Below are 22,506 nucleotides of genomic sequence, written 5' to 3' on the forward strand. Positions count from 1 at the left end.
TCTGGTCATGGTGGTGTATACCTATAATCCCACCACCCAGGAAAGTGAGACATGAGGATTGTGGGTGCAAGGCCAGTCTCAAAGGAAACTTTCTGAAAAGAAACAAACAAGCATGAAACAAAACACATAAAACAACCCCCCCCCCAGGCTTTTACTAGAATTTTCATTCTTATTGCATAGTTTCTGAATGTATCATAGAAATTAAAAGCAAACAACAGCAACAAAAACAACAAACTGAGTATGTTGTTAAAAATGCTAGTATGAGGGTCTGTAGACATTGCTCCTAGTTAACATTAAGCGTTCTCGCACTGGCACCATGTGGCGGCTCCCAGTTCCCGGCACATGGACATCAGAGACTGGGAATGATAGGAGAATAAAGGCTTTACGTATTACAAGTCCGTCTAAAAACACGCACGCACAATGCTGTCTCTACCCAGCAAAGCTCCTGAATATTCACACTTGCCTTTAGTTTTGAATTCCACATTGTGATGTCATAGAAACTGTAAGCCCAATGAAATTCAGGGGCTCACGGTACTTTCTGTTTAGTTTAAGATTAAAAATCCACTTAATACTTGGTGGGTGAAGGTGCTTGTTTTGCAAGCCTGACAACCTGGTTCCGTCCCCGGCATCCATGTAAAAGTAGGAGAGAAATGACTCCACAAAGTTGCCCTCTGACCCCCACACATGTGCCATGATGGGAGCTGGCTGGCACACATAAACCTATCACACACACACACACACACACACACACACACACACACACACACACACCACACACACACACAGACACACCACACACACACACACACACAGACAGACACAGACATACACAAACACACACACACAATTATTACACTACTGAAGTCTTGATAGACCAAAAGGACGTTTTACACTAAAAGGAACATTTTTAGTTTCTCCATTTCCCTTTTCAAGACTTGTTGTGATTTAATTATGTTATAGTTAAAACTGCAGCGATCACAGGAAAGATCCACTGATAGTGGAGGAGTAGTAGCATGAAGCGATGTTTGATTAATGCTGTCTGACTCTCAAAGAATAATTAACAGTACTAACAGACAGAGGCAGTGTGTCTGAGGAGAGCTTTAGGAGTATTTAGAAATATTTAACGTAAAATTTAGTTGTATTTAGCTGTTCATATGATCAGAAGGAATTAACCTCCTCTTTAAGGAAACAGAATCTCTTAGCTTTAAGGGTTTCTGTGGACTCGGTAATTCATGTAAGGAGCCTAATTGCTGAATAATGGTTGTGAAGACATTTTTAGACTGCTGAGGCAGAAGCTCCTCCTGCTGTTTGCTACCACTTGGTTAGGCAAAATCCATAAAATTCAAGTCATGAGCAAAAGTTAAGCATAAAATCCAATGTCTAGTAACCTTGATAATGAGGGAAGAGAGTGCCTGCTTGCCTAGCCTTCAAGAAGCCTCAGGTGCCATCCTCAGTCCCACATAAACCAGGCATGGGGGCACAGACCTGCCATCTCATCTCCGTACTCAGGCAAGAGGATCAGGAGTTCAAAGCCATCCTTGGCTACATGGAGAGTTTGAGGCCAGCATAGGCTTCATGGCATTCTGTCTCAATAAAACAGGAACCACAAGAACAATCCCCCAAACAGCCCTCCCCCAAGTCCAAAGAAGACTGAGAAATGTGAGATGCATAGTAAACTAGGGTCGGCAGGAGTGCGAGGGGGCAAGAGAGGGTGTGGCGAGATACGGAACACTGTACGATGTATGAAGCTGTCACGAAGGTGCATAGTAAACAAAGGGAAGCAAAGCCTTTTAAAATGTAGAAATAGAATTTTATTTATTATTGTGTGTGATCATGGGTATGTACACGCCATGGCATGCATGTAGAGGTCAGAGGTCAACTTTGTGGAGTTGGCTTTCTTTCTACCTTTACATGGATTCTGGGGCTCAATCTCAGATCACCATGCTTGAGGAGTTAATACCTTTATTTGCCGAGCTGTCTCATCAGCTCCAAAGGACTTGTCTTTAATACCACCTGTGAATGGGATGAAAGTCACTACTGAAAAACCATAAGCTACTATAAATTATTTTGATCCCTATCTGGCTTCAAATGAATGAGACCCAAACTATGATTTATTTATTAGGCTCTGCACAGTTACTGGTGGATCACCCCTCATATAAATCTCTAATGCTAGTCTGGCTACTTCCCCGACTGTGTTCCCCAAATACTTGCTGTTTGAATCTTCCTGGGTTATTTCTGCTCCAGCAGCCTGGAGTCCTGGGGAGGCATTCCACTTGGGCCAGTGCTGCTCCCTCATGACCAACGGAGACCTCATGTTCTCTCTGACTTCTCTACACTCTGTCTCTCTCCTTTCTCCTAGTCATCCCCCAACCCCACGAGTGCCCCGAGGTCCCTACTTGTGACCCCAAGCTGTGTAACTCAAAATCCACCTCACTATTCTCCCTAGTAATTGGTTGTTGCCAGTTTTATTTAACCGATAGTTTTAAATTGGGGGATAGGTTTGCACAACAAAGGCTGGTGTACCTGGGAATTTGCTTGTCTTGGTGCAACAGACAGACGAAAGTGGACAGTCTTTAAACGGTAAGAGTGGAAAAGTTGTATGTGGTAGTAGATGGTTAGGCAGGCTCAAAGTACAACACCACTACTTCACAGGAAAGATTTAAGTTCTTAAAAAAATCTATATATACACTGTGTGTGTGTGCGCATGCGTGTGTGCGTGTGTGTGTGTGTGTGTGTGTGTGTGTGTGTGTGTGACTGTGTGATTACCAGTGTTCTTGGAGGTCTGGGTGTCAGATTCCCCCATGGTAGCTGGAGTCTCAACTTGGGTTCTGGGAGTGGGTCCTCTGCAAGAGCAGTAGAAGCTTTTAACCTCTGAGCCATCTTTCTAGCCCCAAGATACTGGTTTTGTAAATACATTTACCTTTCAATTCTCTTCCTGGAATCTAGATCCAATTTTGTATGTAAATAGGTATTTCAAATTAAAACGATCCCAGTGTTACACAGCTGCCGATTAGTGGGTGAACTTTATGTTTGCTTCAACATTGTGCTGAATTACTTAGATAGCTTTCGTAAAGGTTATTTGATGTAACCTTAGTTTTCTGGTATTTCGCCAGTGATATACTGTGGGTGCAGCACAAACTTATGTTTTGACTCCATACAAATATGCTGTAATAACAGACCAGGTTGTATGTGTGTGCTGTAAAATCCTGTCTTCTGCTTATGACATAGCTGTTTAAGTAATTCATACCAGTTTGTATCTGACTGAATAAGATCTCTGTAAGATTAAGCCAGTCAGAATCCCAACATGAAAAGGGGAGATGCTAACTGTGACCCATCCTTAGTGGGAGATATAGGAACTGAGGGGGAGGGAAGAGAAATATTTCCTTGGGAGTGTGGCCATTTGTTAACTTGTCCATGTTCCGGTGGATGACCCCATGCCCATACACATAGAGGCAACAGTAACTGGACTTAGTGGGTTATAAAAAAAATTAAAAATGGAACTTGTATATAGCCCAGCTATATACCACTCCTGAGCATTTACCCAAAGGACTTTACCACACAATGGAAGCACTCGCTAACCACGTTTATCGCTAATCTTTTCGTAATAGTGAGTATGTGATACGTGGATGTTAGAGTGGACAGAGATTCTGGAACTAGGTAGGAGACTATAAAAGGGAACAGTAAGTGTGGAGAAGGGGCAGGGGCAGAGATCAAAAGGTCACATGAGGCATTGTCTTAGTGAGGCTTCCCATTGCTGTGGTAAAACTCTATCACCAAAAGCAACGTGGGGTGGAAAAGATTAGAATTTACATCTCTGAGTTCACACTCCATCACTGTGGGCAAGTCAGTCAGAGCAAGAACTCAAGGCAGTAACTGAAGGAGAGGCCAGGGAGGAACGCTGCTCTCTAGTTTAAGCCTCATGGCTGCCTCAGCCTGTTTTCTTATACACCTAGGACAGCCTGCCCCAGGGTGACATCACCTGCCATAGACCGGGTCCTCCCACATCAATCATGTGTTAAGAAAGTGCCCCACATGCTTGTGACCCCTTGTCAACCTGACACACCAGCACCTTACTATGAAAACATAACCTTTCCCTTTTTGGTCAATTTTAAGATCTCATATTAATATCATAATATAAGCTATGAATGACTTTCAAAGTTTCATATTCTTTAAAAATTAAAAAACTTTATAATTTCAGTCTCTTTAAAATATCTAAAATTTCTCTAAAATTACCAAGTTTTATTGAAATATCCAAGGTCTTATAACTGGATGTTAATGTGAAATCAGAATAAGTTACTTTCTTATTACAAGGAAGAAGAACCAGGGCACAGTCACGGGAAATTCAGAGTCGACATTAATAACTAAGTAAGAGAGTGTGCCATAGGCTTGTCTCCTGTAGGTCAGTCTCACAGAGGCATTTTCCCAATTATGTTTCTTTTTCTCTGACAACACAAACTTGTGTCAAATTCACAAAAATCTAGCCAACAAAGGCATGAGAACAAAAGGCAGGTTACTGTGCAGTAGCAGGACTCAAGCACTGGGGATTGGGGAGATAGGGAAAGATAGGGTGTAGTAAGAAAAATAACAAAAAAAAAATTTCTTGAAAAATGCTGTAATGAAGCCTAATCATATGTGTAGAATAAAAAGTGACTAGAACAGGTCATACATCTGCAATTCGATATCACCTTTTGACTTCTGTTGGTGGTTTTGAAATTTTGGCAAAAAAGCAATTTAGCCATTAACACTCATGAAATGCTTTAGGGTTCGTAAAACCTGCATTTTTATAAGAGTTTGTCTTACCACATTGAAGTTGGGTGAGTAGGAAATGGGGTGGACCTGGGAGAGTCGGGGAAGGGGAGTGAGTTTGATCAAAACACTGTGTATGTAATTCTCAAAGAACTGAAGAGAGGCAGATAAGGTTTATTATTTAACAGTGCCCAGTATAATAAGCTCTTCCGATACCCTAAATAGTTGCTCTGATTCCTTAATAGTCGTGGGATGCTTCATCATGAGAATCTTCCCCAACATTTAACACCTTACTCCCCACAAGACGTTTGGTTAATAGGAACTTACCAGAGGTTTGAGGACTTTACTACTTCAGTTTAGTATAAATCACATTAGGAGCATGGTTGCATTTCATTATATATATATATATATATATATATATATGGAATCTCATACTTGAAGTCTGGGTTATATTCTCCAGAGCCCTCAAGACTGGTAACAGCTTAAGAAAAGGATCTTCCGGGGTTGGGGATTTAGCTCAGTGGTAGAGCGCTTGCCTAGGAAGCGCAAGGCCCTGGGTTCGGTCCCCAGCTCCGAAAAAAAGAACCAAAAAAAAAAAAAAAAGAAAAGGATCTTCCAAGAAATGTTCTTACTCAGCCAAAAGCACAGTGGAAGGCCTAGTGTAGGACAGCAGGTATGTCTTCAAAACTGGGTATTTTGTTTTATTTTATGAATAAATCCAGTACTCGTGCTGAGTCAGCTTATACAGAAAGTCAAAGATGCTGAAAAACTAATACTTCACATATTCAAGGATCCTCTTCGTTAAGGAGATAAAAGTTTTCTTTTGAAGGAAAAAAGCCATACACATTAACACATTAGAATTTTGAAACTGCCACAACCATAGAACTTAATTTGTTATAAAATGAAGAAGTAATGTTTTGTTAATAAACCTGGCCTACTGCATTTGCTTCTCTGTGGTTTAAGCTCTTGTCCTTGAGAATAGGTATTATACACAGCACTAAATATGTTTGTTTCATTTTCAGTCCTATCTATTCCTGTCAAATACATGTCATATTTATTCATCCGTATTTTTTATTAGAATTTGCAAACAGGGCATTTTAAAGATAAATGAAAATAAAATGGAAACCACTTCCCTGCGGCGGAAATTTCCAGAATGGATGTCAACGCAGAATAAAAGCTGTGCCACACAAGAAAAGGTAATTGTTCATTGATTATTTGTCCAGATGGGAAATCCTGTTTGAGTTTGACTATGCAGTGTGTCACCCCATTTGTTTGTAAGCTTCGGGGTCATTGTTGAGGTAAAACTTTCTGTTGTGTGAATGAACCAGGACCAAGCTGTTGAAAGGTAAATGGGACTCAATTTTAAATACGTTTTATGAAATGAGATTCCCTAGTGTATTTCGTCTCTCGTTTATAGTTAGCGTTCACAGCTGACGTTACTTGTTTGTTCCATAATAATTTATACAATATTACTGTTGGCGATTTTTTTTTTTTGTTAAATTAGTTTGAGTCCTTGAAGACTTAAGATCTGATAATTAGCCACCAACATTTTAAGGCCACATTATTGTGTCTAGGATGTTAATGTGATTATCAGGAAAAAAAGACAAGTAAATTAAATGACTTCATAAAAAAAAGATTGGGAGTTTGAAAATAGAATTGTGAGGAAAAATAATTTTATGGTAGTATGGCTTTACCTTTTTAAAATTGACCTTATGACTTCTTACTCTGTAATATAAAACTCAGTGCTATAAATTTCTCTAGTGGACTTTATTATTTCAGTGAACACTTACGACTAACTATGATATTTCTTTGTGCCTATTTTGAATTTTGCTCAACTCAAGGCAAGCATTCAGAAGAGTGTTCTTGAAGATGACCTCCCATTCTTAGAATTTACTGGATCTGTTGTTTACAGTTATGAGGCCAGCGATTGCTCTTTCCTGTCTGAAGACATTAGGTAAGGGATTGGAAGTTCTTGCTGTCAAATTTATACCCTTAAGAGATAGTGAGTGATATTTCTGAGTTCCTCGCTTTACAATGGAAGTGTATTTCAGAAGCTTTTTACATGTATCATGTCACTAAGTTGCATTTTACTTTTAAAAATACAAAATAAACTCACTAAATTAAATTAGTAAGGTACCTAATTAGTTAATCAGTAACCTTTTCTACTTCATTAGATAAGTTTTTATTTTGGTGCTTAAGATATAAAATACAATATAAAACTATTGAAGACAACTGTTTACCAATTTAGGAAAAAATGAAAATGTTATTTAATCTCTAAGTATTTTTATATCTTATTAAAACATCGCTGATTTAAATAATGTTTATGACTCTGTTTTATGTTATTTAAAATTTATTTTTACCTTTTTAAAAAAAATTTATTGGATATACTTCTTTACTTACATTTCAAATGTTATTCCCCTTCCTGGTTTCCTGTCCATAAGCCCCCATTCCCTCCCCCTCCCGCTCCCCCATACAGGTATTCCCCTTATACATCCCCCTTATTGCCTGCCCATATTCCCCTGCACTGGGGGTCCAACTTTGGCAGGACCAAGGGCTTCCCCTTCCACTGGTGCCCCAACAAGGCTATTCTCTGCTACATATGCAGTTGGAGCCCTGGGTCAGTCCATGTATAGTCTTTCGGTAGTGGTTTAATCCCTGGAAGCTCTGGTTGCTTGGCATTGTTGTTTTTATGGGGTTTCAAGCTCTTTCAACTCTTTCAATCCTTCCTCTAATTCTCCCCAAGGGGGTCCTATTCTCAGTTAGGTGGTTTGCTGCTAGCATTGACCTCTGTATTGGACATGCTCTGGATGTGTCTCTCAGGAGAGATCTTTATCTGGTCCCTTTGAGCATGCACTTTCTAGCTTCATCAATCTTATCTAATTTTGGTGGTTGTGTATATATATGGGCCACATGTGGGGCAGGCTCTGAATGGCCATTCCTTGAGTCACTGCTCTAAACTTTGCTTCCATATCCCCTTCTATGGATATTTTTTCCCCTTTTAAGAAGGAGTGGGAGCATCCGCATTTTGGTCATCCTTCTTCTTGAGCTTCCTGTGGTCTGTGGATTGCATCTTGGGTAATTCGAGCTTTTTGCCTAATATCCACGTATCAATGAGTACATACCAAGTGTGTTTTTCTGTGATTGAATAACCTCACTCAGGATGATATTTTCTAGTTCATTCCATTTGCCTATGAATTTCATGAAGACATTGTTTTTGATAGCTGAGTAGTACTCCATTGTGTAGATGTACCACATTTTTTGAATTCAGTCCTCTGTTGAAGGGCATCTGGGTTCTTTCCAGCTTCTGGCTATTATAAATAAGGCTGCTATGAACATAGTGGAGCATGTGTCTTTGTTGTACGTTGGAGCATCTTTTGGGTATATGCCCAAGAGAGGTATAGCTGGGTCCTCAGGTAGTGGAATATCCAATTTTCTGAGGAAACTCTAGACTGACTTCTAGAGTGTTTGTACTAGTCTGCAATCCCACCGACAATAGAGGAGTGTCCCTCTTTCTGTACATCCTTGCCAGCATCTGCTGTCACCTGAGTTTTTTATCTTAGCCATTCTGACTGGTATGAGGTGGAATCTCAGGGTTGCATTTCCCTGATGACTAAAGATGTTGAACATTTCTTTAGGTGCTTTTTGGCCATTCAATAACCTCAGCTGACAATGTTTTGTTTAGCTCTGTACTCCATTTTTTAATACGGTTATTTGGCTCTCTGGAGTTCAACTTTTTGAGTTCTTTGTATATTTTGGATATTAGCCCACTATCAGATGTAGGATTGGTAAAGATCTTTTCCCAATCTATTGGTTGCCATTTTGTCCTAATGACAGTGTCTTTTGCTTTACAAAAGCTTTGCAGTTTTATGAGTTCCCTTTTGTCGATTCTTGATCTTAGAGCATAAACCATTGGTGTTTTGTTCAGGAAATTTTCTCCAGTGCCCATGTGTTCGAGATGCTTCCCCACTTTTTCTTCTATTAGTTTGAGTGTATCTGGTTTGATGTGGAGGTCCTTGATCCACTTGGACTTAAGCTTTGTACAGGGTGATAAGCATGGATCAATATGCATTCTTCTACATAGTGACCTCCAGTTGAACCAGCACCATTTGCTGAAAATGCTATCTTTCTTCCATTGGATGGTTTTAGCTCCTTTGTCAAAGATCAAGTGATTATAGTATGTGGGTTCATTTCTGGGTCTTCAATTCTGTTCCACTGATCTATCTGCCTGCCTCTTTACCAATACCATACAGTTTTTATGACTATTGCTCTGTAATACTGCTTGAAGTCAGGGATGGTGATTCCCCCAGAAGTTCTTTTATTGTTGAGTATAGTTTTTGCTATCCTGGGTTTTTTGTTATTCCAAATGAATTTGCAAATTGCTCTATCTCTATAAAGAATTGAGTAGGAATTTTGATGGGGATTGCATTGAATCTGTAGATTGTTTTCGGCAAAATGGCCATCTTTACTATATTCATCCTGCCAATCCATGAGCATGGAAGATCTTTCCATCTTCTGAGATCTTCCTCAACTTCTTTCTTCAGAGACTTGAAGTTCTTGTCATACAGATCTTTCACTTGCTTGGTTAAAGTCACACCGAGATATTTTATATTATTTGGAACTATTATGAAGGGTGTCATTTCCTTATTTTCTTTCTCAGCCTGTTTATCCTTTGAGTAGAAGAAGGCTACTGGTTTGTTTGACTTAATTTTATACCCCAACACTTTGCTGAAGTTGTTTATCAGGTTAAGTAGTTCTCCAGTGGAACTTTTGGGGTCACTTAACTACACTATCATATCATCTGCAAATAGTGATATTTTGATTTCTTCCCTTTCAATTTGTATCTCTTTGATCTCCATTTGTTGTCTGATTGCTCTGGCTAGAACTTCAAGAACTATATTGAATAAGTAGGGAGAGACTGTGGCAGCCTTGTCTAGTCCCTGATTTTAGTGGGATTGCTTCAAGTTTCTCTCCATTTAGTTTGACCTTTGCTGTGTATTGCTTTCACTATGCTTAGATATGGGCTTTGAATTCCTGATCTTTCCAGGACTTTTATCATGAAGGGGTATTGAATTTTGTCAAATGCTTTCTCAGCATCTAATGAAATGACCATGTGTTTCTTATCTTTGAGTTTGTTTATATAGTAGATTGCATTGATGGATTTTCATATATTAAACCATCCCTGCATCCCTGGGATGAAGCCTACTTGATCCTGATGGATGATCGTTTTGTTTTTTTTTTTCTTTTCTTTTCTTTTTTTTTCTTTCCAGAGCTGGGGACCGAACCTAGGGCCTTGCGCTTGCTAGGCAAGTGCTCTACCACTGAGCCAAATCCCCAACCCTGGATGATCATTTTGAGGTGTTCTTGGATTCGGTTTGCAAGAATTTTATTGAGTATTTTTGTGTCAATATTCATAAGGGAAATTGATCTGAAGTTCTCTTTCTTTGTTGAGTCTTTGTGTGGTTTTGGTATAAGAGAAATTGTGGCTTCATAGAAGGAAGTGGTAGTGCTCTGTTTCAATTTTGTGGAATAGTTTGGATAGTATTGGTATGAGGTCTTCTATGAAGGTCTGATAGATTCCTGCACTGAACCCATCTGGATCTGGGCTCTTTTTGGTTGGGAGACTTTTAATAACTGCTTCTATTTCTTTAGGAGTTATGGGGCTGTTTACATGGTTTATTTGCTCCTGATTTAACTTTGGTACCTGGTATTTGTCTAGAAAATTGTCAATTTCTTCCAGATTTTCCAGTTTTGTTGAATATAGGCTTTTGTAGTAGGATCTGATGTTTTTTTTTAATTTCTTCAGATTCTGTTGTTATGTCTCCCTTTTCATTTCTGATTTTGTTAATTTGGATACACTCTCTGTGACCTCTAGTTAGTCTGGCTAAGGGTTTATCTATCTTGTTGATTTTCTCAAAGAACCAGTTCCTGGTTTTGTTGATTCTTTGTATAGTCCTTTTCATTTCTACTTGGTTGATTTTAACTCTGAGTTTGATTATTTCCTGCCTTCCACTCCTCTTGGCTTCATTTATTTCTTTTTGTTCTAGAGCTTTTAGCTGTGCTGTCAAACTGCTGACATATGCTCTCTCCTGTTTCTTTTTGCAGGCACTCAGCGCTATGAGTTTTCCTCTTAGTACCACTTTCATTATGTCCCATAAGTTTGGGAATATTGTATCTTCATTTTCATTAAATTCTAAGAAGTCTTTAATTTCTTTCTTTATTTCTTCCTTGACCAAGTTGTCATTGAGTAGAGCATTGTTCAACTTCCATACATATGTGGGCTTTCTGTCATTCTTGTTGTTATTAGTCTTAGTCCGTTGTGATCTGATAGGATGCATGGGATTATTTCTATCTTTCTGTATCTGTTGAGGCTGTTTTGTGACCGATTACATGGTCAGTTTTGTAGAAGATTCCATGAGGTACTGAGAAGAATGTATATCCTTTTGTTTTAGGATGGAATGTTCTATCAATATCTGTTAAATCCATTTGTTTCATAACTTCTGTTAGTTTCTCTATGTCTCTGTTTAATTTCTGTTTCCATGATCTGTCCATTGATGAAAGTGGGGTGTTGAAATCTCCTACTATTATTGTGTGATGTACAGTGTGTGCTTTGAGCTTTAATAAGGTTTCTTTTATGAATGTAGGTGCCCTTGCATTTGGAGCATAGATATTTAGGATTGAGACTTCATCTTGGTGGAATTTTCCTTTGATGAATATGAAGTGTCCTTCCTTATCTTTTTTGATGACTTTTGGTTGAAAGTCAATTTTGTTTGATAATAGAATGGCAACTCCAGCTTGTTTCTTTGGGCCATTGGCTTGGAAAGTTGCTTTCTAGCCATTTTCTCTTAGGTAGTGTCTGTCTTTGTCTCTGAGGTGTGTTTCCTGCATGCAGCAAAATGCTGGGTCCTGTTTATGTATCCATTCTGTTAGTCTATGTCTTTGGGAAATTGAATCCATTGATGTTGAAAGATATTAAGGCATAGTGATAGTCGCTTCCTGTTCTTTTTGTTGTTAGAGGTGGAATTATGTTGGTTTGTCTCTCTTTTGGTTTCATTGCAAAGAAATTATATTCTTGCTTTCTGTATGGTGTAGTTTCTCTCCTTGTGTTGGCATTTTCCATCTATTATTTTTTGTAGGGTTGGATTTGTAGAAAGACATTGCATAAATTTGGTTTTGTCATGGAATATCTTGTTTTCTCCATCTATGTTAATTGAGAGTTTTGTTGGATACAGTAACCTGGGCTGGCATTTGTGTTCTCTTAGCATCTGTATAACATCTGGCCAGGATCTTCTGGCTTTCATAGTCTCTGGTGAGAATTCTTATAGGTCTGCCTTTATCTGTCACTTAACCTTTTTCCCTTACTGCTTTTAATATTCTGTCTTTGTTTTGTGCATTTGGTGTTTTAACTATTATGTGACGGGAGTAATTTCTCTTCTGATCCAATCTATTTGGAGTTCTATAGGTTTCTTGCATGATTATGGGCATCTCTTTCATTAGATTAGGGAAGTTTTCTTCTATAATTTTGTTGAATATATTTACTGGCCCTTTAAGTTGGGAGTCTTCACTTTCTTCTCTATCTATTATCCTTAGGTTTGATCTTCTCATTGTGTCCTGGATTTTCTGTCTGTTTTGGGCTAGGAGCTTTTTGTGTAAAAAGCTTTCAATTTCAATTTCAAACTCTCAATTTCTTTGACAGTTGTGTCAGTGTTTTCTATGAGGTCTTCTGCCCCTGAGATTCTCTCTTCTATCATTGTATTCTGTTGGTGATGCTTGTATCTATGGCTCCTTGTCTCTTCCTTTAATTTTCTATAAGCAGTGTTGTCTCCCTTTGTGCTTTCTTTATTGTTTCTATTTCCATTTTCAATTCCTTCCCCTGTTTGGTTGTGCTTTTCTCTAATTCTTTCAGTGATTTTTGTGTTTCCTCTCTAAGGGCTTCTTCTTGTTTACTTGTGTTTTCCTGCATTTCTCTAAGGGAGTTCTTTATGTATTTCTTAAAGTCCTCCATTATTATCAAGGAATGTGATTTTAAATCTAAATCTTGCTTTTCTGATCTGTTTGGAAATCCCATATTTTCTTTGGTGGGAGAACTGGGCTCTGATGATGCCAAGTCCTCTTGGTTTCTGTTGATTAGGCTCCTGCGCTTCCCTCTGCTTCCCTCTAGCCATCGGGTTGTCTCTGGTGTTTGCTTGTCTTGCTGTTTCTGGGAGCGACTTGACCCTGCTGTGGGCCTCTGTGTCAGCTCTCAGTAGAACTGTTTTCCTGTTTTCTTTCAGCCTTTCCTGAGAACAGGTGCTCTGCTCTCAGCTGTGGCCGTGCTCCTGGAGACTGTCTTCCAGCTCTAGGTGTGGGCAGGGGTCAAAGGGTCCTGCCCCTGATTGCTCATGTAGGTCCTTGCAGCCCTCAAGTACAGTTGGCACTATGGGATTCCCTCTTGGGTCTGGACTGTGGGCAGAGGGCAGTCTCCTCTGACTTTTCAGGAGTATCCACACTTCTGAAGGTCCAGTTCTCTCCCCCATGGGATTTGGGCGCAGGGGGCTGTTTGGCCGGTTCAGTTAGGTCCTGGGCACAGATCAGAACCGCGGGTACTGGCGGCTGTCTGTTCTTTTATCCCTGTGTCCAGAGACACTGTGCAGTTTCCCCTTGGACCAGGGATGTGGGCCCAGGTGTGCAGAGGTGGTAGTCTGTCCTGTAGTCTCAACATGTCTCTATTTTTAACTTTTTAAATTGTGCTTGGATGCCTCCTCTGTATGTATGTGTGTGTTCCACATGGGTGTAGTGTCCACAGAGGCCAGGAGAGGGCTTTGGATCCCCTTGAACTAGAGTTATGAGTCACCATTTTGGTGCTGGGAATCAGTCCTGTGTTCCCTGGAAGAGCAGCCAGTGCTCTCAACTGCTGAGCCATCTGTCAGGCCGTTTTAAAAGTGATAGTTACTCCAAATGGTCCATAAAAAGGGCTTTGCCTGTCTTTCTTTTTCTAACGCTGTAACAAAATCCATAGCCTGAGTAAATTATAAAAAGATACATAGAAGTGAATTCATAAATCAATTTATTCCTTACAGTTTTTGGAGGCTATAGAGTCCCAGAGAATGGGATTGGCATTTTTAAGGAACCTTTGTACTGTGTCTGTCTGTAGAGGCTAAGACGGGTTGAGATATTTCTCTGGATAACTGCTTTTGGAGTGGAGCCCTAATGAGCTAAACACTTGTGTTTAGGCCCCACCTCCCAGCAATATTCCATTGAGGATTCCATTTTGACAGGGATTTTGGATATTCATGTCCCAGCACCTGGTGAAATTGGGATCCTGGAGTATGCAATCTAAGCCTCCTGAAGCAACTTCCACTGAGAAGTAGTAAATTCACTCAGATCACTGAAATGACTGCATGTGTTTTTTTGATTTTTAACTAATTTCATTTGGGTTTCTAAGCAGAAGTAAATAAAGCTGTTTATCAGTGTCCTCCTGGCGGTTGTAAATGTCATCTAGAAGTAGCATGTAGTTGTCTTTACTTCCACTCTAGCTACTGGTTGCGTCTGGACTTCATCTTGCTGCACTAAAATTAGACTCACAGAATATAAATCACAGAATATACATGGTTGTATATTGACCTCACCATGTTACCTTTGTCTTGCTATGATATGACATGTGTTAGATCAGTCAGTTTTTTTTTTTAAAGGAGCAGAACTGATGGAATGAACACATATATATTAAACGGGGATTTACTAGTGTTACTGTACAGGCTGAGGTCTCTTGTCCAGCAATGGCTGTCCTCCAACAAAGGCCAAGAATCCTTTCTTCTTGTAGTTGTCCATTCCAGGAGGCTGGCTGTCTGAGTCAGTCTTCAGTCTGCCTGGGAGTCCTGAAGAAGTTGGTTCTAACACCAGTGAAGGAGTGTCTCAGCAGCAAGGTAGACAAACTTGGCAGCTAGAGTGAGGACAAGCAGACAAAAAGACAAGCTTCCTTCTTCCATGCCCTTTGAGGGGGGCCGCCATCAGAAAGTGTGACCTAGATTTAGGATGGTCTTCCCACATCCAATAACCTAGTCGAGAAAATCCCATGGGTGAACCCAGGGCTTGTGTTTTAGTTGACAGCCAAGACTAGCTGAGCAGGTACATTTAAGTGGTCTGAACACTTGTGTAACATTTGGAAGTGCTGTGTTCATTTTATGAAGGCGCCTCTGTTTGCTTTGCATTTTCCTATGGTCACTTTGGAGATTCCCGTATCAGGCACTGCGTTAAGAGCAGGAAGTGCGGGGCTGGAGAGATGGCTCAGCGGTTAAGAGCACTGACTGCTCTTCCAGAGGTCCTGAGTTCGATTCCCAGCAACCACATGGTGGCTCACAACCATCTGTAATGGGATCCGATGCCCTCTTCTGGTGTGTCTGAAGACAGCCACAGTGTACTCATATAAAAAAAAAAAAAAAAAAAAAAAGAGCAGGCAGTGCTATTGCAGAGGACCCCAGTCTGGTTCCTGGTGCCCTTATTGGTGCCTCACAGACCTCTGTGTTCTGTGACTCCAGCTCCAGGGTGTCTGATTCCCTCTTCTGCCCTCTGTAGGCACCTGCGCTCATGTATGCACCCCTCTCCACATACACGCCTAGTTAGAAAACAAAACTCTCAATATTTTTACGTCAGGGACAGTGAAATGGCTCAGTAGCTATGGGATCTGCCACCAAGCTTGGGGACCTGAGTTCCTTTCCCATTCCAACCTCAGAGGCTCACGGTGAACCGAGAGCTGATCCTGAGTTCGACATGCACGGGGCCACCAAAAAGAGTAAACAAAGCAGTTTAAAAAGAGTTTTACACCATGGGGTTCAACAGTTTGGTATGACATACCTTTGTTCTGAGGTCTGTGCTGGTCCTGCTTGGGAGTCATTGACTGTTTTTTTTTTTTTTTAGTTTGTGAGTTTAATAGTTTTTGTCAAATTTGAAAATTATCTTCAATTTTTTTTCTCTTCAGTACGATGCTTTTCTGGGACTCTGATGTCTATACATCAGACTGCTGGATACTATTCCTTTTAAGTTTTTTTCTCTTTTTCTTTATGCTTCAGTTTGAGTATTTATTTTGCTATGTCTTTAAGTTAATCACTTATTTTTTTTTCCGTAGTGTCTGATCTACTGTATTTCCTCCCCTGTGGATTTTTAATTTTCATTGTCTTTTTCTCTCCTTTTTTGTTACTGAAAATAACTTGTTTACACAACGTATTCTGACTCTGGTTTCCCTTCCCCCAACTATCCCAGATCGTCTCCACCTCACCAGAAAAAGAAAGAGACAAAGAAAAAACACAGGCAACACACAGATGCAGACACACACTTGTACACACAGGAATCTCATACGTACACAAAATCAGAAACCCGAATATATAAAGATAAAGGCCTGGTAGGTTAAAAAAAAAAAAAGGTTCATTTCGTGTTGCCCATTTACTCTGGGCCTAGGGCCTGCTGTCGGGTGTGGTTTCTATACCCAGTGAGACTGTTGGAGACACTGGGTTTTCCCTTGCGAGTGGTTATAAATCGGAGATAACTTCGGGGCTAGGGGTCGGATGAGCGCTGCGACTTTATCTGGTTTAGACCTGTGTAGACCCTGTGCATGCTTCAACAGCCCTGCTGTGTCTAGAAGGTCTTATTGCCTGGATATCTTCCACCCACACTGGCTCTTACAACCTCTCGCCTACTCTTTTGCAGATTTCCCTGAGTCATGGGGGGAGGGCTGTGATAGAGGCGTCCTATTCAGAACAGAGGGTTCCAAGGCCTCTCACTCTCTGTACACTGTCCAGTCATGGGTCTCTGTTTGTTCCCATCGCCTGCAGGAGGCAGCTTCTCTCCGATGATGGCTGGGCAAGACCCCGAGCTCTGAGCATAAAAACCCTTCCAATTTACTACTCATTGTGTATATGCTTTCTTTTAAATTCCTGAGTATTTGTCATTTATAATATCTTTCTGTTTGTTTCTGTACTGTTTTGAGCAGGGTCTTAGTAACCTAGGCTGGCCTTGAATTTACCGTGTGGCTGAGGGTGATCTTAGTCCCTGATCCTTATGCTTACACCTCCAAGTGCCAAGATCTCAGACTTGTGCCACCAGGCCCAGCTGTGAGCGAAATACATGCTTCAGTGTTATTTCAGCTCCTTCCTCCCCACCCCCATTGAGTGATTCCCCATCCCACCCACTGACTATGTTTATGCTTGATTCGTGTGTGGGCTGTTGAGTTTTTTCGTCTGGCGGTGTGCGATTTTACCTTGATATTTATATTGTAGTTCACTTTCTAAGAAAAGAGTTCTTGTCAGATGGCTTACCTGGAGACAGGTTCTGTATTTGGAGGCTTGCTTTTAGACATGATTAGGTCTGTAATTGCTTTTCCTTCGAAGGTAGTTTAGTTCTATCAGGTGTGATCCTAATGGAGGCTGCTGATTATTCCTGGAGTTCAGCAAGAACGCCTGCTGTGACTTGAGAACTTACAGTCTCTTACCTCTGTCTGTGTGGTGCCTGAGAACTGTACAGTTAACAGTGACCCTAACCTTTCCTGGCCTCTCCGGATTCCCAGAGTCACTGTGGGCTCGTGACTGCCCTGCAGCGTCCAGCTTTCTGTTCCCCACCTCAGGGCTGTCCTGTCTCTGTTGTCTGTAAGGCATTCTAGGAGCACCAGGGACAACTGTAAGACTGTCACCTTGTTCCGAGAACAGTAAATTTGGATATGTTTGTACAATTTCTTGTTTATTTTTAGTGGAGGAATAAGTACTTCCTGTAAATTTCATCTTAGCCTGAGGTACTAGTTGATATTCTTTTATGTTCGTAATACATTTTTAATCAAAAATTATGAACTAGGTAGGGAAACAATAGTAAACAAAGCAGCCGTATCTTCTTATCTAATTATATCAAATCTTTATTATTTAGTATGTGTGTGTAGGACAGAGGACAGCTTCCAGAAGTAGGTTCTTTCCTTCTATTATGTGTCCAAAAATAAAGGTAAACAGAAAATAAAAGCTCACTTATACCCTTTTAAATTTACTTTCTTCCAGCCCCCGTGGTATTTTAAAATAACATGTCATGAATTTAGAATTTAGTATTCCTCTGTATTGTGTTATTTGCCAATTTAAAAACGATATGGGTTTCCTGCAACTTGTCTTTTTCACTCCGTCAAGTTTTGAGAAATTTTCTTTTTGATATATGTAGTTCCATTCATCTTTTATATGCTACTGTTTCTGTTTTGGGCATCCTACAGTTTGTTTATTCTTTTATTTTATGATAATTTAGTTTATTTCCAGTCCCTCTTCCCTGCAAAAGGGAGCAGGGTTGCAGTAAGCACTCTTTTCTTTGTTTTGTTGGTTAGTTTTTCTTGCCCATTTGACATGGGCTAGAGTCATCTGAGGAAAATGCTCCATTAGAATGGTCTATAGGCAAGCATGGGAATACATTTTTTGATTGACGATCGATGTGGGAGGGACCAGCTCACTTTGGGCAGTGTCATCATCCCTTGGGAGTTGGTACTGCCTTGTATAAAAAAGCAAACTGAGCAAGCCAGTTTGCAGTGTTTCTCCATGGCCTCTGCTTCAGTTTCTGCTTCTAGGTACCTGCCCTGAGTTCCTGCCCTGACTTCCCTCCATGACGGTCAGTGACATGTGAGCTTAAACAAACCATTCTTCCCAAGTTGCCCTTGGACATGGTGTTTATCACAGCAGTAGATGGCAAACTAAGTCATTAATCGACTGAGCCATCTCACCTCTTAGAGTTTGAGTAGGAGTGGAACTCAAAGGCTCATATTGAATAGTTAGTCATCTGGGAGTGGAACTCTTTGATAGGATTAGAATAATGGTTCTCAACTCGAGAGTCTCAATGTCTTTGGACATTAAGCAACCCTTTCACAGATATCCTGCATATCAAATATTTACATCATGAGTCATAACAGTAACAGAATTACAGTTAGGAAGTACCAACGAAATAATTTTATGGTCGGGAGTCATTAGGAAGGTTGAGAACCACTAGATTAGAAGAATTAGGAAGAATGGCCTTGTTGGAGGAAGTGTGTCATATGGAGTGGGCTTTGAGGTTTCAAAAGCCTTTGCTTTTGAACAGACCTTTTGAACAAAAACAGACCTCTTGTTCTCTCTACCTGCTGCTCAGGATATAGCTCCTTAGCTACTACTCCAGGGCCATGCTTTACACCTATGATGATAGTGGGCTAAACTCTGAACTGTAAGCCAGCCACCAATCAGATGCCTCCCTTTATAAGAGTTGCCATGGTCACAGTATTACTGTAGCAATACAACAGTGACTAAGGCAGAAGTCCTCTTAATGACTTTAAAATTATTTATTTATTTTGATTTTGATTTTATGTGCAATAGTGTTTGAGGGTGTCAGATTCCCTGGAACTGGAGTTGCAGACATTTGTGATCTGTCATGTGGTTGCTGGGAATTGAACTCAAGACCTCTGGAAAAGCAGCCAGTGTTCTTAACCACTGAGCCATCTCTCCAGCCCTCTTAATTACTTAAAAGAAAAAAAAATCACCTTTTAATATTTTCTGGCTGCTTGCTAACTACATGCTGTATGTGTCACAGATATGCTCCCCAGGTTTGTCCTTTCATTTGTGACAATGTCATTAGTGATGGAAAAGGAAAAATAAAAGGTTCATGCAGTTAATGCGCACCATTTTTCCTTTGGTAGCATGCATCTGTCTGACGGAGATGTGGTAGGATTTGACATGGAATGGCCACCCATATACAAGCAAGGGAAACGAAGCAGAGTTGCAGTGATCCAGCTGTGCGTGTCTGAGAGCAAGTGTTACTTGTTTCACATTTCTTCTATGTCAGGTTGGTATCTCAGCTGTACTTTCATATGGCCATCAATAATAACATCAACTCTCATGTTGTAAAATTAGGTTCTTTTATTAACAGGCCTTCTTTCATGATCTTATATTTATTTAAGTATTTATATTTTTACTTGTTTTTTTTTTTTTTTACTATCCTTTTTGTGTTAGAGAATAGAGAACTGAAGTTTAGAGGTGTAAATGTCTAGGAATAATACACTGTCACTGTTCCTAGAGGTGGCACTCAAACTCATTTTTTCCTAGTCAATTTTCACTGTGGACTATGCGTTGGCTAAGGAAAGAGAGGTGAATGGGATTCTAAATTTAAGCTTAACAGAAACAGTTAAACACTTGTCCAGGACGCACAAAAATAGTGAATCCATTACATTTGACAGTGTTACGGAAATAATAATGAAATGTTTCAGTTTTCCCCCAGGGGTTAAAAATGTTACTAGAAAACAAATCGATTAGGAAGGCAGGCGTGGGCATTGAAGGGGACCAGTGGAAACTTCTGCGTGACTTTGATGTCAAGTTGGAGAGTTTTGTGGAGTTGACAGACGTCGCCAACAGAAAGGTAAAAGTAAAATAGACATTATTTTAATAAATACGCTAACCTGTGTTCCACGGAATGTGCATCTTTTCATCTAAATGTTAGTTTCTCTTTCTTTTATAAAGTAATGGAAGCTATGTGTTGATTTTGGTGCCAATACAGATGTTCAAAGTAAGATAATAAAAACCCTCCAGTTGTGAATTGCTGTCTCATTGTCCAGTCGCCTGAACCAGCACCCTTCCGTCTTTCCTGCCAACCTTCTTATTCGTGTATTGCACATTTGAAAGTTTATTGTATTCCTAGGGGTTTATTCCAATAGCCTGTCTTCTGAAAAGAGGACCACAGGGCAGCTCTTGGTAGAGCACTGAGTGTCTTTTGGCTTTAACATCCCACCTAGGTTTCCATTTTGTCATTAATGAAATAATTCCATTCTTATATTTAGCCAAGCGTTCATTTGGCTGTGAAGTTCAAAACTTTCTAACCTATCCAGCTGCTTTCTAGGAACATACCTTTAAAGTTTAAGTATCGTGATGCCCACATTATGGAACCTTGGAGTTAAGTTCCTACTGCCGACTAGGAATGAGGTCTCCGTGATGGGAAGCTTGTTTCCTTGGTGGCCCCTGGGGACATCTGACAATGATGGCGAGTGTTTGCTCTGTTCCCCTTTCACTCCTTCCAGCTCAAGTGCGCGGAGACCTGGAGCCTCAATGGTCTGGTTAAACACGTCTTAGGAAAACAGCTTTTGAAAGACAAGTCCATCCGCTGTAGCAATTGGAGTGATTTCCCCCTCTCTGAGGACCAGAAACTGTATGCAGCCACTGATGCTTACGTATGTATTTGAAGACCTTCAGTATGACATCATTTTCATTTCTGGTACCAAATCACTTTAGTAAAAACTTACTGGGGTTGGGTCCTTAGCCAAAATATTTTATTTCAGTTTGTCATTAAAGATTGCTTGGGGATACATCAAGTGAAACTCTCCATGTTAATTAGAACGAACCAATGAACAGGTTGTTTAGCAGTAGTTATTTTCACCATCATGAAGTTAGAGTGACGTCCAATTCCTGTAAAAGAATGTGACTTTCTAAAAGCACGAAAGGCTTAAGCTTAACAGGCACAAATGGTCTGATGACGTATTTTGTATATAAGCAACTCAGAGTCAGAAAAGTCATAGGCTTTCTCTATTTAAACCAGCCTATGCCCTACATTTATATTTAAAATGTGGAAATTTAGATAAATTGCCTCCAAGTATAGTTGCTGTTCTTAGATGTATTTTCATATTTATAACCTATACATACTGGCATCTAGGCTTGTCTTTATATACAGTACTTTTGTCTATGTATGCTTTAACAGAAGAAATAGATCTTTTGTAAATTTCTTTGCCCTAGATCATACTTATTGATCATATAAAAATATAAATATTATTTATTTATTTTTTCATCTTATATTTATTTTTAAGAGATAGGTACTCTAATTTGAACCAGAAAAACAAAGAAAAAGCAACAGATACTTTTTGCCAGGAAAACAGCTAGCTGAGTTGAGACTTGCCACAGTTCCTTTGGCTTTCTTTTCTTCCTTGCTCACTTTCTTGCCGCTTATTCTGGTCTTGAACCGTTCATGTAGCTGAGGCTGGCTTTGATGTCCTGATCCTCTTGCCCCTGTCTCCTTAGTATGGAGAATACAGGCTGCCGTGTCCATAGTCTTGATAGTTTGTGTGACTTGATTGATTCTGTTAAAAAATACCCAGCTTGCACCGTTGTTCCTACACTGACCAACATTCTCAGTTGATTTAATGAAATCTAAAGAATTGGATAGGATCCTTCATCAAAACAGATGATTCTTACTAGATGGTAGTTATTAGATTTTGTTTACAGATTGTGTCACTTGGATACCTACTTACAATTCTGAAAATTCATAAGTGAAAGTTTAAAGCTGTATTTTACAGCCAAGGCAGATTTTGTTTTCCAATTGTAATAGTGCTTACACAAAGACCTGGGTCTTTGTATAATGACATAGTTTCACTTCATTTTGGGTGTTTTGGAAATCATTTTTGTAGATTTTGCTAGAGAGTTGGCATATAAATTTATTTTGGTCATCTTTAAAGTGCACTTTGATTTTCTTCTGTCTTTTTATAGGCTGGTCTCATCATCTATCAAAAATTAGAAAATTTGGGTGATGCCGTGCAAGTGTTTGCTCTAAATAAAGGTATGTTATGGCCTAAAATAAAAGGTGAAATGTGAAACTGCCATTTGTGAGACTCGTTTCAAAATGTCAAAGTATTGTGGATCTTTGCAAAGTATCGTGGTACTTCCTAAATGTCTGAGCAGTGTTGCCATAGAGGTGAAATTCCTCAGGATTGGGATTGGCGTTGTAGATATTTCCCTCGTGGGAAGGCAGGGCTTCCACAGCTCGTTTTGT

General features: G+C 39.9%; 2 protein-coding genes across 1 annotated transcript in view; both read left to right on the forward strand.

The window, feature by feature from the left end:
* The window catches only part of Erich1 (glutamate-rich 1), a gene marked incomplete at its 5' end in the record, with an annotated part of 52,793,804 nt that overhangs the window by 36,030,499 nt on the left and 16,740,799 nt on the right, over positions 1-22,506 (forward strand).
* Positions 1-22,506, forward strand: part of Wrn (WRN RecQ like helicase) — a gene marked incomplete in the record, with an annotated part of 134,549 nt that overhangs the window by 19,842 nt on the left and 92,201 nt on the right. The window contains 6 exon segments of the mRNA NM_001427071.1: positions 5,825-5,942; positions 6,588-6,700; positions 19,397-19,542; positions 19,964-20,112; positions 20,768-20,917; positions 22,224-22,293. Of these exon segments, the coding sequence (NP_001414000.1) occupies positions 5,865-5,942; positions 6,588-6,700; positions 19,397-19,542; positions 19,964-20,112; positions 20,768-20,917; positions 22,224-22,293 (706 nt within the window).

Source organism: Rattus norvegicus, chromosome 16, assembly GCF_021556685.1.
Source record: "Rattus norvegicus strain SHRSP/BbbUtx chromosome 16, alternate assembly SHRSP_T2T, whole genome shotgun sequence".
NCBI lineage: Eukaryota > Metazoa > Chordata > Mammalia > Rodentia > Muridae > Rattus > Rattus norvegicus.